Genomic DNA, 17,153 nt, shown 5'->3' on the forward strand with positions numbered 1-17,153 from the left:
AGTATTTCTGCAGTGAGACTAATGAGTAAAGGATAAAGACCATAAAGAGCCTCTTTTCACATCATGTCAAGTTGTGCTGCTGAATAAGTCATTACAAACTGAGTTTTTTTTTTTTTACAAGTTGTGATTGTTGACAAAGGTTGATAAAGGTCTGTGAACCTCCATTACTCACTGAGAATAATCCAAAATCTATAGGTCATAATCTCTGGCAACAAAAGTATGCAACATCTCATACATTTTTTGTAATGTAGACTATTTACTGGTAGAAAGCAGGCGGAAGATACTACATTATATTTGCAGGACCAAATTCTAATGAAGAACATTATATTAAACACGGATCTTCCTTATGTTTGATATAGGCTATGAAAACTACTCTGGGATTCATTAATTTCATGCTTTCCTATTCCTAATCTAGCTGCAACTGTAACAAGCCCCAACTGCTGCCATGAACATTTCTTTACGAAAGTTGAAATTAACCGGGATACAGATTCTGATTAATGTGATACCCAACAATTTGGCTTAGACTCAGAATTTGATCTTAGATGAAGAAAAGGTCATAGTGGTAAGATTTTTTTAAATTGTTATTTGCCAAACGTGCTAAATTATATGTGAAAAACACCAAATTTACACACTTAAGAAGCTCCTTATAATGTACAAATACTATATACCTTTAAATACAAAATGTTAGATAGATATTCAGATGTTCATTGTGTAATTCTCAAGTTTGCTGTATATTGGAAAAGTTTCATAGTAAAATGTTGGGAAAAGGCAGCAATGAAAAAAATATACTATCAGTGTTAATTTACTTTTTAAAAAACCTGAAATAAAGTTTGTATCACAAAACTCAAGTGCCAGATATGACTTACCTTCCATAGTAAAAATACTAATAGAGCAAGCATCAAAATCCCAGCAAGAATAGCCACTAGGATGATCCACCAAGGTACTCCTGAATATTGAGCTACAGTCTTTGAGGGAAACACAGTCACACGAACCTATGGGGCATAAAAGAAAGCAATATCATTATAAACTGAGGCGAGAATTAAACCATGAGTTTATATTACTAATTCTGCTTCCAGACACATTTTGGTCAATGTAGCCTATGGACAGGTGAGATGTCTTTTTGATGTGAGATCCTTTCCTTTAGTAACGGAATACTGCTTTAAGAGACGTTTCTTGGAGATCTTTTCCCAGAACCTGGAAAATGCTGGATTGTGGGGTTTTTTTTAAATAAAGTTATTTATTTTTATTTATGTGTTGTGTCTTCGTTGCTACGTGTGGACTTTCTCTAGTTGCATCGAGTGGGGGCTCCTCTTCATTTCGGTGCACGGGCTTCTCATTGTGGTGGCTTCTCTCGTTGTGGAGCACAGGCTCTAGGCATGTGGACTTCAGTAGTTGTGGCTCACGGGCTCGGTACTTGTGGCTCGTGGCTCTAGAGCGCAGGCTCAGTAGTTGTGTGCACGGGCTTAGCTGCTCCGTGGCATGTGGGATCTTCCCGGACCAGGGCTCGAACCCGTGTCCCCTGCATTTGCAGATGGATTCTTAACCACTGCGCCACCAGGGAAGTCCTGGATTGTGTTTTGACAAAGTAATTATTTCTTTGCTAACTTATGTTTTTAAAATTTTTGTAATCAACAAAAGTAGAGAAAATTGTATAATGAACCATCATTTATTCATCACCAAGTTTCAACAATTATCAATAGGGACACAACCCCAATCTTGTTACATCTATATAACCTGGTATCTTTTTGAGAATGGTCACCTCTCTTAATTAAGCATCCAACAATGGCAACAAAAGGGTCGGTTTATGCACAATAAGCCTACATTCCTTCCTCAGATTTTAAAGACGTTATGAAATATAAAAATAGGGATGGAGCTATTAGATGGTATTAGAGGCATTAGATGGATACCATTCTAATTCTTCCTTAGGGTTGAAACCGAGCAGGACCCTACAGGGCGCCCCCAGCTGACAGCTACTTGGAACCACAGGACTGAGACGGTCATCTCCGAACATAGAAGATTACCTCCTCTCCAGCACGTAGCCCCTCTTTTCCCTACATAATCTCTGAGCAAAACCTGGGGAGTTGGTTCTTTGGGATATGAGTCCACCCTCTCACCAGGATTGCCAGCTTCCTCGACAAAGCTATCTTTTCTTTTACCTAACACTTCTCTCTCACAACTGGATTCTTGAGCGACAAGAAGCCAAACCTGAGTTCAGTAACAGGATAGCAAACTAAAGATCCTCATAAGAATAAAATTTCCTGAAATGGCTTGGTGTCATCTTCTACAAAATGTGTTTAGACAAACTAGACTCTGGCTTCATTCAGAGGCAGCTTAGAGCTTTAAGTGGCAGCTGATGAGAAGCTTAAGTTCTAAACACTTGATAGCTGGCAAATACCAATTAAATAGAAATAGTGTTTATTTAGAAATCTAAAAAGTTGCTTATGGCAATTTGCTACAACTTGGTTACACGGGTTTAGAAATTCAAGTGGAGTTTTGTAACGCCAGGAGACTTTTTGTTCCCAGGAGATGATCTTTCAAAGCACATAAAAGACCTGGTGAAAGCTACAAATATGATTTTGTAAACTATACTGATTAGAGATCTACCAGTTTGAAGTTTCTGATATTTTTGAATTTAGAGAATATAAAGTGAAGGGTAAAGAAAACGTAGAGGGAAAAATTTAATTTCTGAGAAATGTTTCTATTCACGTATTCTAAATTAATATTGAATTCTGGATGCTGCCTAAAAATGCTTCTGTGTCTACACTGTGATTCAATACTACTATACTAGAACTCTTTCTTTAAAAATCTCTTAAAGTACTTCCCTTCCTACTTATCCTAGAAAACAGCTTCTCAACCTCCTTTGGCTTATGGAATATACTTAAAAGTAAGAAATGCTTTCCTTTAAACATTTAATAGGAAAGAATTCACTTTTAGAGTTTTTAGCATAAACACCTTTCTCAGCTACTATGTTTCCTGTTATGCTCTCAATGAGGTTTCACTCAAGCTCCCAGCCCCAGGGAGGGCCTCATGGCTCACTTCTGTTGCCTCCCATCCCCCAACAGGTGTCCTAGCTTTAAGCTAAAACAACCCTTTCTTGAGATTACTGGTTCAAGCAGAGGGGTACCCACGAAGTGGGGAAGAAAGAATGGTGAGAGACTGGTGAAGAAATAATATAGTTGATGTGACTGCTAAGACAGACTATTCTAAAATAAAAAGATTATTTCAATTAGCCTATGCTTTATCTCATTTAACTTTGCTTCCCTAGTATGTAGCACAGGGAAGCCACACAGTGTGTCCCTGGGGCAAGGTGATGGCTTGGAAGGGCCATCCTCATGTTTAAGAATAAGCTCTGATGAAACCTTGAAGTGGAGAGTGGAAACTGGTCCACGGCAAGGGCAAGCAGCCTTATAAGTCACACCGCATACCAGAGCCTTTTAAATGGCTGATCATAGGGGGAAACCATGCCCATAAAAGGCTGCAATCCAACAGCATAAGGGCTGAACAAGGTAGTTTATTTTGCGGGTTGGGGCTGGGGTGGTGTGTGGTTTTAAAAACTAAAACAACTCACTGTGCATCAAAGACTGAGGACTGATGCTAGGGGCTGGGCCACACATTTAAAGGCCAGATGTGCTCTGCAAACCCAGTGTGTGCAAGGCCACAGTGCGGTCCAGGAAGGCGAGAGAGGCCAGTCAGCAAGATTTTATTGTTTGTTTCCTTAAATTGTCAACTGTGTGTGTGTGTGTGTGTGTGTGTGTGTGTGTGTGTGTGTGTGTGTGTGTGTGTGTGTGTATGACAGTCATTCTCCAGCTGGGACTGAGAATGGGGGTTGCGTGGAGCTGGCCTTAGAATCAGGTGAGGGGAGACCAACTGTGAGCTGCGACTCCCAGAGCTCGGGAAGCCTTGTCTCATCTTGTCACAGCAACTGTTACTGATGGACAATGACAGGTTCAGGCCAGTAGAAATTACTCCAACTCCAAAATCAAAAAAAATTTTTTTGGTTTCATTAAAATCTAGGCATTTCCATAGGGATGACCTGTGCATGTGAACCTCATCCATCATGTGTCCGTAAGGGGAAAAAGGGCTTAACTCTGCTGATGCATTAAATTCCATCACCAGTGAGCAGTGCTGAGACCACATTAGCTTGCCCCCAGCCAAACCGTTTCCCTACATCACTCTGTCATGTAATAGCCTACGCTCTTATTGAACATCAGTATAAGAAACCCCCCAATGAAGGGATTTTCCTATCTTTTACAAAACTCTCTATTAAAGACACCATCCCCTTAGTGAGTGTTCTTCATATCAGAAATCCATCTTATAAAAGGATCCATATCTCAAGTCCTTCTCTGAATTTAGAACCAAAAAAAGAAAAGCTCCTCCCCCCGAAAAATGATGTGCCTACTCTCACCTATCACATTCTTTCTCATCTTTGGCAACCAGGAAGCTTAGACACTCTCTTCCTACTTCCTTAGGAATGAAATGGGGGTATATAAGTACAACCCATAGGTAATCTCCTTCCTCCTTGGCTGACTTCAACAGTTCTCTCCCAGTTCGCGATCTCCTAGACCGTGAAATTCTTCACAATTGACACTATCTTGTTCAACTTTGCTTCTCTAGCATTTTTGCAGGGAAGGCACGCAGTGTGTCCATGGCTAACTGGATTGTTAATTGGATCAATTTAATTGATACTAAAGTTTTAGTAACCATCTTAGCTGTTTCAGTTAGGTGACCAGCTCTCTCTGACTTTGTTGTAACAATATCTTGAAAGTGTTTTATTAAGAAATGAACACAAAACTCTTGAAATTAGTTGGGTTATAAGGAAACAAAGGCTTTTTTTTCATCTTTTTAAAGCCAGGATTAGAGTAAAAGCAATGGGAAGATGTTTCAATATTAACACCAAAAGACAAGACTAAATTACTCAACCTCCTTTGCTTCTGTCTCCAAAGAAAAATGATCTAGACACTGGAAAAGAGAGAGGAACCAAGATATAAATGAAATTGAAACCCTCAGTAAGTGAGGGAATAAAAATGAAGGCATCCTGACACTTGAATTAAGTTTGAATCTTTAGGCCTCCCAAAACTGCACCTTAAAATCTAAAGAAACGTGTAGATATGATATCTGAGCTACTATTTTATCTCAGAAATCAGTTAATAGAAGAGGTAACAGAAGACTAGAGATTACAAAAAAAGTCTCGGTTTTCAAAAGAAATGGGTTCTAGACATGAGACTAATAACCCGTTTTCAAATCTACCAATTATTAAACAAATCAAGTAGGATTACAGCAAAGATTCCAATTCCCGTTGGTAGGCATGGGCTCTCAAAGCCCGAAGAACATGAAATACCCAAGAGAACCTCATCTGCATTTGTGGCCCAGCCATGAGACTGGGTAAGAGGGGACTTAGTTCCATTATCTTCGAGAAAACAAGAGCACCTGATGAGGGGCTCTGAGCCCGAGGTCTGGTCTTAACTCCACATGCTGGTCCTGTGACCCTGAGGGAGAGACAACCTTCCTTTTTGGACTCAAGTTTTCTCATCTAAACTTGAGATTTGGGGACTTAATGGGGAACAAGTGTCACAGAGCCAAAGAACAGGAGCCCTGAGGTCAGACAGGTACAGATTTCAATCCAGGACCCCAAATGACATCCCGTCTCTGTGCCTGCTTCCTTTTTTGTAAAGTGGGTACAATGTCTACCTTGGCATTCTTCTGCAGTCTAAATGACAGCATATCGGTAAAGCAGCTAGTAGATGGCAGACACTTAATTAACATTTTATTAATGTTAGTTAGTCCCTTCCCCCTAAGGTGTTCTTTCTCTTGGCAGCTCTAAAAACTCAGCGGTTCTCAGGGTTGCTGATTAAAAGTCACAGGAAGTTTCAGCAACTGCCTTCAGTCAGAGAGGGAGTTAAAGGATTCTCAGGGAGGGTGTAGTTTAGTTGACAGTCCTCATGATGCCTTATTAATAAGAGGTAGAAAGCTGGGCTGGAGTAACCTGCAAAGTTAATGTAAGGCCAGGGTGAGGGTACGTCCTGGTGAGCCTGGGGCAGTCCTGGCTTGCACCAGGTGACCCAGCATCCTGCCCAGATAAACATGTCCTGGTTTGGATGATAAATTTTAACAGCTAAGGGCCACTATATCCCAGAAACCAAGGTGATCGGGAAGACTCACTGGATTTTCAGCTGGTGAGAGGACTGAAGCCAGGACACTGTCATAAATACATCAGTAGATCAGCTTCAGGACAGTAATTCACAATGCTTCCTTCTCCATTCATTCTCTTTTGCAAAACATTCCCAACTGTAACCTGCAGGCATTTACTTTGCGAGCTTGATACAAGCCCCTGTGGGTGTCAGACCCCGACAAGGAACCTCTGACTAGTGGTACACAAGCTCCTACTCTTGTTCAATAGTTTTCTTAATTACCTGGAGGAAGACACAGTAGGCATGCCTCTTGGTTTTAAAAAAGATAAAGCTTGCAGGGATAGAAAGTTAACAAAGAGCAAATGACCGAGACTCAAAAGTATGCCGTAAACCCAAACCACGGACCAAAAGTAAATCACATAAAATGCAAGGATACACTTAAAGGCATGCATTTAGATTTTGTAAATTTGCTCATGGGTGGGATATGGGAAATACCGCTTGACAGCACATTCTGATGAAAACACCTGGAAGTTTCAGCAGAACGCAAACGTAAAAACGGTAGCCGCTAGAAATGCAAACCATCCTCAGCAACCGTTTCAAAACCAAATTTTAGGCTGAACTAACAGACGCTTGGGTCTGAGACACCGGGAGGCAGGTTCGGGTAAGCTGAAGGAGGCAGCTCAGCCCTGCCTGGGGCCGGCCCAGGAAGGGCAGAGACCCGGAACCAGTTCAGCTGCGCCAGGGCAGGACAGAAAACTGAAGAGCAGGGTGCTTAGCTCTGAAGAGACCTGTCCGAGGAGGCATGACAGTTTCCTTCAATTATTTCAAAGGATAACCAGAGACTGATTTTACAAGATTCAACTCTGGATTCCTATATAGAGATCGTTTCTAGTAACTGCTGCTGGCCACACATGCCACGAGCTACCCCATAATGCAGTGAGGCTACCGTCACTGGGGACACGCTGACAACGGTGACAAGCATCAGGGGCGGTACAAGACGTGGGAGGTGCACCCATTCTCTCCTTGAGCCAAGAGCTCTCAAATCTACCCCATGCACCACAGATCGAGATGACCCGGGAATCACTTCTTTCCGCAATGATTCCGTTGAAACGCTGCTTGGGGTGGGCCGCACCTTAAGATACCATCTGCTTTCTCCTTAAAGGGGGTGACAGTGCCGTGAGGGAAATGAGTTGCAGAGCAGCACATCCTCAGGCCACGGGCATGGGGTGGAGGAGAGAGATCTGCTCTGAGCTGAGTGAAGCCCGGGGACCCCTCACCTGAGTGCCCGCATTGGGCAGCTTAATATTCTCGGTGGCAGCAGTTACATCAATGGAAGCCCGCACGAGGATGTCCAGGTAGTTCATCTTGGAGTACTCCTGTCGGAGACAAAGTTAGTGAAAGCATTAGTGAAGAGGGAAATGTCCTGGGAGGTGGCAGACAACTTGAGGGGCACAGCCCGGCGGCGGAGCCCACCTCCAGAAACGTGCTGTTCCAGAGCCTCGAGCGCAGAACCACGGAGGCCTTGCTGTCCAGCCCTCGGATCGGACACTTGATATTCACACAGTTCACGTTCACACTGCAGTTCTGGGGAGAAAAGGAAGAGCAGGGGTTACGGCGCAGGGGTCTGGGGAAGGCCTTCCCGCCACCTCCTGTCAAACATTCACAGCTCTTGAAAAATACTTACGAGGGTCTGGTATTTTCTTTCGGCAAATAAAGAAAGTTTTCTACCATCGTCTGTCTGTCTTTCAGCAATTTCTCGTTTCTTTCTTGAGTTGTGAGCCTCCTGAAAGAATTACATCCAAAAATAGTTCCACCTAAGGTAATTTTTTGGTACTACTGCACAAACCTCTTGAGCTCTCCCTCCCCAAACAGTGCCAAATTCACATGATTGACAATTCATCTTCACCCTTCTCCCATCACCAAAGGCGCAGAAATAATTTAAGTGTAAAATCCACCAGCCTACCTTCAGTTTCAGGAAGTTTATTTCATTTTGTGGCTGACAAGCTATCTTTTCCAATCCTTTGGATTCTACTTTCACCAAATAAAGCAACCATTTGCCATTGCTAATTTCTTTTGGCCACTGGATATTCAAGGTTGCTGTGCCGAGGTTTTTAAGAGGCTTGCCCAAGTTAATCACCTGTTAGAAAATAATACGTTATTATCTCAGTGTAATTCCCTCAACATAAAATTAAGTAAGCAGTTCCTGTTGCCAAGAGAAAAAAAGCCAAAGTATCTGGCATAATACTACAATAAAAGCACAGTTTCCAAAAATGGAGTATGGATAGGGCATTCAAAATAGAGACTTGTGCTTAAAGATTCCTGTCAATAAAAACAGAAAGAAAAGAGAGATCAAAGAGAAATAATCGTTCATTCAATCCAGGAACAACTTTTGTTGTAACAGAATCTGCAGTGTAGATATGCCAGGCTCCAACAGACCCAGGAAAAAGCCACATGTGTGTTTGTGTATCGCTCTGTAACCACACTGCCTGGCAGATGACCAAGCCTGTGCGGTGGCAGTGCACCCACAACCTGCTTCTGGGAAGCCCCACCTGCTGCAAAAATGAAGCTGTCCCCGTCCTTACTATGCGGGGGAGGCTTGGGATTACAACTGACAGACCCGGAGTAGGACCCTTCTGGCAGCCAGGAACCCACGAGTGCAAGCTGGGGGCAGGCAGGGAGCAACTCCTGCAGCAGAAATCGAAAGAGTTTCTGTGGAGGACTGCTCCGGAACCCACAGACCTCTCCTTCAGCCACATCTGCCTAGGTGCCATGACCACCACCCACTACCTGTCCCATCCATGTCTGCAGAGCTAAGAGGTGCTTTCAGAGGAGAATTCTGCCTCTTCACCTTGTTGCAGTCCCCGGTGGGCCCATTCTTGCTACTTCAGACTTTCACACCTCAACAACGGTCACTGTGTTTTCTGGAGCATGACTGGAGACACACAGACCTCAACCTGCCTGTGACTTAGAAGCCACCTCTGTACCATGAGAATATGTTCATTCAACGGGACCAAGAGCCACTGGGATTGCCTACTTTGAAATGGGTCAGAGCAACCACTCGTCTTCCTTACTGGCATATGCCAAACCCACATTCACCATCACAAAACTGGGCTCGGGAAAGGTCGTGAACATTAACCACAAGCAACAAGACAGAGGACTTTATAATAGAGAAAGAAAGAAATCATAACACATTCTAAAGCCAGATAGAAATTACTTTGAGATTTTTGTTTTACAGACAGACTCTGGAGGGGAAAAAATCGATTCTTCCTTTCTCTCTACACCAAACTCCAACTCTCTAGGACCAAACTGAACTGGATTCTGAACAGAATCTTATGTTGAATGACAGTTGTGGTTCTCCATTCTGGAAAATATGACCTCTACACTAAGCCAGTATGGTGTTGAAAAGCTGGCAAACTCACTTTATCATGTGTATTTATTGTTATTTATTAAAATTACATATTCAAGACCATATACAGCACATGTTAGCTTTCAGTACCTAGAACAGAAGGGCCAACTGCGGCCACTTACCCTGAACTCATACTCAATTAAACTTCCCACCTCCTCTTCAGATTTCATAGCTTGCTCACCAATGACTGTACCTCCAAAATACACCTGGGAAGGTTTAGCAACTCTGTTAAATTAAAAAACACCAGTTTTAGTGAGGATTGTAAATGGTTCTTTCAAACACTGATTTGTTGTGCTAAACACAAACACTTACCCGGAGACCGATAAAAGCAGTTCAATAACCACTCTTGCTGTAGCCGTAATTGAAGCCAAATTATCCTGATTGCTTGTTCTGAAAATGAAAAGGAAACAATAGGGTTTTATTTTAACAGTCAGTTTTCTCATTAAATTACACTTCTTTTATGCTTTAGATAAAGGCCAATTCATTGACTGGCTGTGTTTTCATGAAACAATTCTGAATGGAAGGTTGAAAGAACTCTTACGTTTCCAACTTCAGATTAATATCCAGGTCTGTGGTGTCAAAGGTGATCTCGGTTGTACTTAAAATTAAATAAAAAGTAACCTAAAAAACAGAAATAGCTGTTAACACAGACTGAGCATATTGACACTGTAATGTTATTTGAAACATTAAAATACAGTATGTAAAGGCATCACCCACACTGGAATTTCTTTTAAAAGGATTCCCAAGCTCGCAGTCTGCTTGTGAGCCGTTCTGGTTTGCAACACAACTCAACTGTTTCTCCTGTAACAGAAGAACATACCAGATCACAACACATTCACCTGCCACACAATGTTTTTTCCGGCCAACATGGTCTCCAGAAATACTTACAGGGAAAGCCCTCAGTTCTCTATATGCAGAATAAGTCAAAGTGTCCGGAAAAGTGGCGACGAGTTTAGCTTCATGAGCGTCATCACCATCTTTGGTGGGATTCTTTGGGTTGGAAGGGCTGTTTGTCACTGTTATTTCTAAAGCAATGTCCTTCTGATCTTTTAGAACTAGTTCTGGTACACCTTTTTGACTATTGAAAAACAAAAGGAAAATGACAAAGCTCTCAATACATTTTCAATAACCCTTCACAAAAAGTCACTGCAAAGCCAGAGTCATTTTTGCTAGTGCTATGGAGCAGTTCTTACATTGGTAAATAAGAAAATTTGTCTTGATTTCCTTCTCGGGTACAAAATTTATATTCTAGCTTAAGGTTGCTGTTACATACGTTGTCGTCTCCACATCCCTCTTTTAAGAAGTGCACCTGTAGGAAAACAAAATCGTTGTAATTTACATCACTTAGGACTCTACATAGGTGACTGTTTCCATACAGTTCATTTCCCTGTGTGACAATTACAACAGCAGAATCCAAGCTACAAACATACTTTGCATCAAACGCCCACTCTGTCCTTTAATGAAACTGTGTTTTCAGAACACTCTGGCCAGGGCACTGAGGTGCTGTAGGAGAGTAAAGAGTAAACCTGGCTCTGCTGCTCACTCAGTTGTATGGCTTTGGGCGAGTCACTTAACCTTTCAGAGTCTAAGTTTCATCACAGGTGACATGGGATACCACCTCCCTACTATACAGGGTTACTGTAAGAATTACCAATAATAATGACAGTGCTACCTAACACATGATTACATATTTTAACTCATGTAATCCTCACAAGGGACCTATGAAGCATATACTATTCAGAGCCCCATTGCACAGATGGGGAAACAGAGTTCAAGGTCAGGAAAGCAAAGGGCAGAGTATCTTGCACTGTGCTAAGGGGTGCTCAATAATCACACTGATAAATAATGAGGAAAACGGTCTCCTTGCTTGTCACGTTTAACGTGACTATGGAGCTGGCAATATACACAAGAAATATTAATGTGATTATGACATTGAGAGTATATTGAAAAGTATACAAGGAACTATGCTTGATGACAATCAACTACAATGTGCAGATTTAGGCATCAGCCCCCAAGCCTAACTCACTCGTGAAAACCTTCGTCCGTGAGCCATTAGAACCAGGTGCCTCAGAGTGGACACTCCAGTATGAACTAGATTTTGACAACAAGTACAAAACGCCAAATCAAGATGTCACCACTCCCCAGCCTAATCTGGCATCTCAGCCATCCTAAACCCTAGCAAACAGACCGCACCTCATAAGTGGTATACAGCAAGCCATCCGATATAAATTTTTCTTCCTTAGATTACAGAGGCTACATTAGGCACTAAATGACTATCTTACTGTTAATACATTTTTGCCTTGCTGAATTTTGATACTCCTTGATTTTCACGTTCAGACTAACAACAGTTTCTTTTCTACATTTTAATGCTCTCAGTGATAAAATACAATGCATTTTTCTTCCTCCATACAGCTACAGGAGAAACTTGATGTGAGAATAGTAAGTTCTGTCAATTATAGCCTCAGTAAGTTGCAGTGGCCAAAAATTATTAAGAAAAATACTCTCTGGCTCCAATTGTACCCTGTATGTTCACTGCTAATTTGGGAAACATTTTCTGCAACAAACCTTGCATATGTTAAAAAGCTTCTTTACTGCCAAGGAATGGCCTTTAGAGCAAATCAATCACTGGTTCTATTGCCTTCAGAGATGTCTGATTTAGCACAATAACAGGGCAAACAATTGGCAAAATGAAAGTCAGAAAGACTTACATCTGTATGAACAGACTTGGGTTCGTTTGCATTCAGAATTGGAAGAACTTCTGGAAGTGAATTCACTCGCCTCCGAGTGCTCGGCTCTTGGATCTCTACTGAAGCTGTTATGGGGATGGGACGCAGTTTATCTCTGATATTTTCCTGGAAAGTATGCAGAGGTACAGTTAAGCATGCTATACTTGCTACTGGGGAACTCCGAAACAATGCTTTCCTTTGTGCTGGAAAATGGGTGGCTGGTATAAATGTCAGAAATCTCCACGTCACCCTTTAAAGAACTGATCTGTCTGCAGCCCTCACCTGGAGCCACAGGGTTTCCTCCATGCACACCTTCTGCTTCTGCCGGCTCAGAGTGAGCGCCTGCGTATACTTGGGCTCAGAACCTTGGTTTCGAAACTGAACTCTTGATGACAGCCCAGATTTTCTTCTTTCCTTTTCAGCCTCCAGTGTGCCGGCAATGGCTAGGTGAAATCAACAAAATCATGGCAACTCAGAAGTGCATTCATACACAAGGCAGCTGTAAGTATGGTGAGTCCCTTTTTGATATATTTTAATCCCTCCTAGAACACTTGTTCCCACTGCCATTGTTTTCCTTCATATTCCCTGGTAATGTACATTCTGACTGAATTATGATGTTTCAAATCAAGCTGTTCTCTCCTACCCATTGCTGTGAATAATGTTTTAAAGCTACAGTTCCATTGGGCCACGTGGGGGAGCTCGAGAGTAAGTCAAAACCTCAGAGCAGCATCTAAGAATCAGTGTCTGACTGTGTTTCTAGAACTCAAGAGTACCTCAGACAACAGGAGGGCAGCCAACACTCCCTAAGCGCCTAAACTGACTCCCCCTTCAACAGTTCGATGCTTAAATTCAAAAATGTTCTCTAGATCAGCAGCAGGGGCTTCTCCTGAGTTGTGTCAGGAATGCAGAACCTTGGGCCCCAGCCAGACCTACTTAACCCGAATCTGCATTTTAACAAGATCATCAGGTGGTTCTTACACACATTCAAGTTTAAGAAGCTTTGATAAAGGAGAGTTGTCTAAAAGAGGAACAATATATATGTTAGAGATGGAGATGTCTTTTGACAACAGGATGAGACTTTTCACTTAAAAAAGAAAAAGAATTAAAAGGTAAAAATATACTTCCTTTCAGGGACTAGAGGGCCCGTTTGTTAGCTAATAAAGCTCCGACAACCAAAGTTTCCACTTCCAAAGCCCCAGAAGGCACATCCTGCTTGCGATTACCGACACTAACAGAGCCTGCAGACAAGCTAGGGTTTGGATGATCAAAATCTCACTTCTTGACTTCAGAATGCATTCGTTGCCAGTTCGCTATATGTAACTGCTAACTCTAACTGTGTTTCTTTATGGGCCAACACTTAAATGACTTACATTTATTAATCACTCACTAACCATCAGAAGAGGAAGTGAACCAGTGTGTACAGGGCCAGGGCAGGTAGCTTCAAGGAGAAAAAATCTGCTCCAGAAAATGAATAACCCATGTTCTAATATTCACATTAGAGTTTGGAAGAGACCTTTTTAAGAGCATCTATTTTAATTCCCTCTTCTTCCACATGAAGAACTGGAGGCCCACAGAGCTAGGTGGCTGGCCCAGGGACCTACAGTGAGGGATGGAGGCAACTCCTAAAGTCTCTGTCACAAACACAAAAGAAGACTGCCTTACAAAGCCTCTTAGACATGCAGGTCCCCACTTCCCCTAGGCCTCTGCGCAAGTCACTCTCCCCTTCTGCCGGCTGGACCACCCCCTACTTTTTGACTCCCCGTCACTGGCTGACTAATCCTACTCCTCCTTCAGATCTCAGCGTGGACATCGCTTCCTCTAGGAAGCCTCTCCTCGCTCCTCCTGGGGGTCCGACAGTATTCCTCCCATAACCACACTTAGCCGGCTGACCTGTGACTGCCTGACCAATCTTCCCAGGCAAAGCCGTGCCAGGGACCACCTCGGTCGGTTCACCACTGTACTCCCCGGCAACAGCAGAACCTGACATAAATATAAGTGGTAGAATAGATGAACAGAAGCATACACGCCAACATACGGCCAATGCACATTTGCGCGCACACAATGTGACGTCATCCTTGTGCTGAAACAATAGCTGTTCCAATATGGAAGGCCAAAATTTAGAAATGACAGTTTCAATAGCAATTTCTGTGTCCATCTAAAGAATTCCTAAATGTCACGGCTGCCAAATGGAACGGGCCTCCATTTTAGGCCCTCTGTGAACCTTGACATCATCCATTTATCAGTGACCTGCTAACTTCACAATGAACCAGACGAAGGCTCACGTGCTGAGTGCGCCTCACAGCAAAAGCAGGGGAGGGTGTGGGTGCATTAAAACCGTTTATCTACCAAACCCACTCTAACCTTTTCTGACCCTCCAGACAGTTCACATCATCTTAAAATCCTTGCCGGCCACCTTTGCTGACCTTTTGAGGGGCAAGCCAAGTAGAATAGTCATTAAGGCTCAATTATAAATATCTGTACGTATGGAACACCACATCTGAGGACTGCCGAGTTAAAACAGCCTAGTCAGACAATAAGCTCACACTCTCTGACACTGGGAACACAGATTTTAGAGGTATTAACTTCTGCAGCTTTGTGCAAGTTCTGCTTTATTTGATTCAGAATTTCCCAATACCGTGGAAGCAAAGGCAATGAAAACTGGTTTTCTCTCAATGTCTTCAGAAAAAAAAGTTCTATCTATAGTAGGCCATCCATAAACACTTGGTTAATGGAGTAGTTACAGAATATAAAATTCATTTACATGGCACCAAGCGCAGCATTAAAGCTAGAAGGAAGTTTGTAATTTATTTTGTAGAAATGATTGATCTGGGGGAAGACACGGAGTGTTCCGGTGAGATTTCACATCTACAGGCAAACAGAGTGGTTTGAGAACATGACCAATAGAATAAAAAACGTGTCTCTGTTTCCTCTCCTTGCCCAGTCAAAGAATCACTGTTTCTCCTGGTCTCTCTAGGCTACTTCCAAACACAATGGTACAAGGCCCGTCACCCAAGCCAGCAAGTGTAAGGCACTGTATTTGGGTAAAAACAACACAAACTACACTGAGAGGATGACAGATTGTGAGAAATCATAAAATATGTCGTCACTGAAAGCCACACAAAAAACGATTCTCTGTACTCAATAAAATGCCGGCTACATCAAAAGTAAAGTGAAAGGCCACAGCTCCTCCGGTGTAGAAAGTCCTAATACACGCACACCGTGCACACTCCATGCAAGGTCCACAGATCCTGTGGGGAGACCGTACAGCAGGAGGTGGCCCAGAAGAAGGGGCCTAAAAAGGTCAAAGAGATGAAGAAACCACCTGAGGACAGTTTAAAATCCGGTAAGATGAAGGCCAAGTGGGCCTATGACAGCATGGATTGGGTGAAGGCCGACTTAGCTGTCAAATTCTGGGGTGTTATAAAGGGACATTTTTTTAATAAAGAAAAGAAAGTAATACTTTAGGTAACACGGACAAACCCTAAGAGAACTCACTCCATCTCAAGGTAGAGTAAAAACTGAAAGCCATGAGAATAGACCACCCTGTCCTGCATTTTTTTTTTTTTAAACTGATAGGAAAATAAAAACTCAAACGTTAAGGGACTTGCTCTGTGTTGAAGGGTCAGTCAGCATCGGTGCTGGAACCAGGAGCAGGGCCCAAGTCTCTGAGTTCTCAAGGCCGGCCTTCACGTCCCCCCAGGGCCCACCCTCGGGGACACAGCTTGGGTGTTCTGGGCCATGGAGGCCTCTGGGAGGGGACCGGGCAGCAAAGAGACTATAAACTGGTAATTATTAGAGCAGGACGCAGGCTCCTGCGGTCACTCTTCTACAGCTACCACCCGCCACCTCACAAGTACAAAACCAATTTTCCACACTGCTTTTCAAAGACAGAAATGGAGGAAACGGTTGTGGAAGCAAATGAGTACTTTTCCAAGGCATTCATTCCGTCCTACATCATCTGCTCTGGAAACTTCAAATGGGGACCAAATGCAGTTTTCCCCTTGGGCTTCACCCTCCTGATTAAAGAGGAGACAACAGATAGACTTAGTTCTTTAAACCAGAATTTATGGACCCATTCTGGCCATTACAGTTTTTTATTCTTCTATTATTTATGCAACTTTCAACCTGGCAGACAGAAAAGATATAATTTTAAAAGTAGCAGGTACTTACTTATTGAAGGATTGTAACCAGTGGGTTTGGCAGTATATTCAAAACAGGCCTTGACCTTCAGGCTGTATAAAATCAAACACATATTTCTTAAGAGATGCATTATTGCCCTAGAAAAATATCCCAACACGTTCCCCAGCCCTGAAATCCCCCCAGTGACGACTGATGAGTAAAATGTTATATATTCACTTGACAGATTCCTCTTCCCTTTGACCATTTCTCTTAATCTTCCCTGTGGCTCCTCAGGGTAACAGGGCCATCATCAAGCAGAGACGTGACACTGGGGGAAGAGTGGACACAGCGCAAACGCTCACCATATCCCGCTAGGCGCCCCGCAGGGCATTTTCTGATGGAGATCAATTCTGTTAGGTGTAACTGTGATGGTTTGCTGAATATTAATCACAGGCCGGGATCTGAAGACAAAGGAGTGAAAAAACAAGCTCAGCCCTTTGCTACTTGGAGGTAAAATGAACTCACATAATAGATAGGCATCCTCAGATGTGGCATCTTAAAAACCACAGGAAAAAAAAATGTTCCCCAATGTGACTGCTGCTCCCACACTGCTAAAGAAAACAACTGTTAACAGAGATAATTTAAAACCTGTTTACACGATATTTATAAAAATGTTTAAATATGATTTATTTAAAATTATAGATTGTTTTAATGATTTTAATATTAGAGTTTTTTAAACTGAAAGAATAATATGGGCAACATGTAAAAGTTCCA

At 42.5% G+C, this 17,153-nt stretch overlaps 1 protein-coding gene across 2 annotated transcripts in view; it reads right to left on the reverse strand.

The window, feature by feature from the left end:
• Positions 1–17,153, reverse strand: part of ITGA6 (integrin subunit alpha 6) — a gene marked incomplete at its 5' end in the record, with an annotated part of 74,042 nt that overhangs the window by 6,719 nt on the left and 50,170 nt on the right. For both annotated transcript variants that reach the window (XM_082658117.1, XM_082658116.1), the window contains 15 exons: positions 867–992; positions 7,406–7,504; positions 7,602–7,712; positions 7,813–7,911; positions 8,092–8,265; positions 9,657–9,759; positions 9,847–9,924; positions 10,076–10,155; positions 10,252–10,335; positions 10,423–10,612; positions 10,728–10,843; positions 12,243–12,386; positions 12,543–12,703; positions 16,431–16,492; positions 16,742–16,840. In XM_082658117.1, coding sequence (XP_082514243.1) covers positions 867–992; positions 7,406–7,504; positions 7,602–7,712; positions 7,813–7,911; positions 8,092–8,265; positions 9,657–9,759; positions 9,847–9,924; positions 10,076–10,155; positions 10,252–10,335; positions 10,423–10,612; positions 10,728–10,843; positions 12,243–12,386; positions 12,543–12,703; positions 16,431–16,492; positions 16,742–16,840 — 1,726 coding nt within the window. The remainder of the gene's footprint in view (positions 1–866; positions 993–7,405; positions 7,505–7,601; positions 7,713–7,812; positions 7,912–8,091; positions 8,266–9,656; positions 9,760–9,846; positions 9,925–10,075; positions 10,156–10,251; positions 10,336–10,422; positions 10,613–10,727; positions 10,844–12,242; positions 12,387–12,542; positions 12,704–16,430; positions 16,493–16,741; positions 16,841–17,153) is intronic.

The sequence above is a fragment of the Grampus griseus genome (genome assembly GCF_964374135.1).
Source record: "Grampus griseus genome assembly, chromosome: 7".
Classification (NCBI taxonomy): domain Eukaryota; kingdom Metazoa; phylum Chordata; class Mammalia; order Artiodactyla; family Delphinidae; genus Grampus; species Grampus griseus.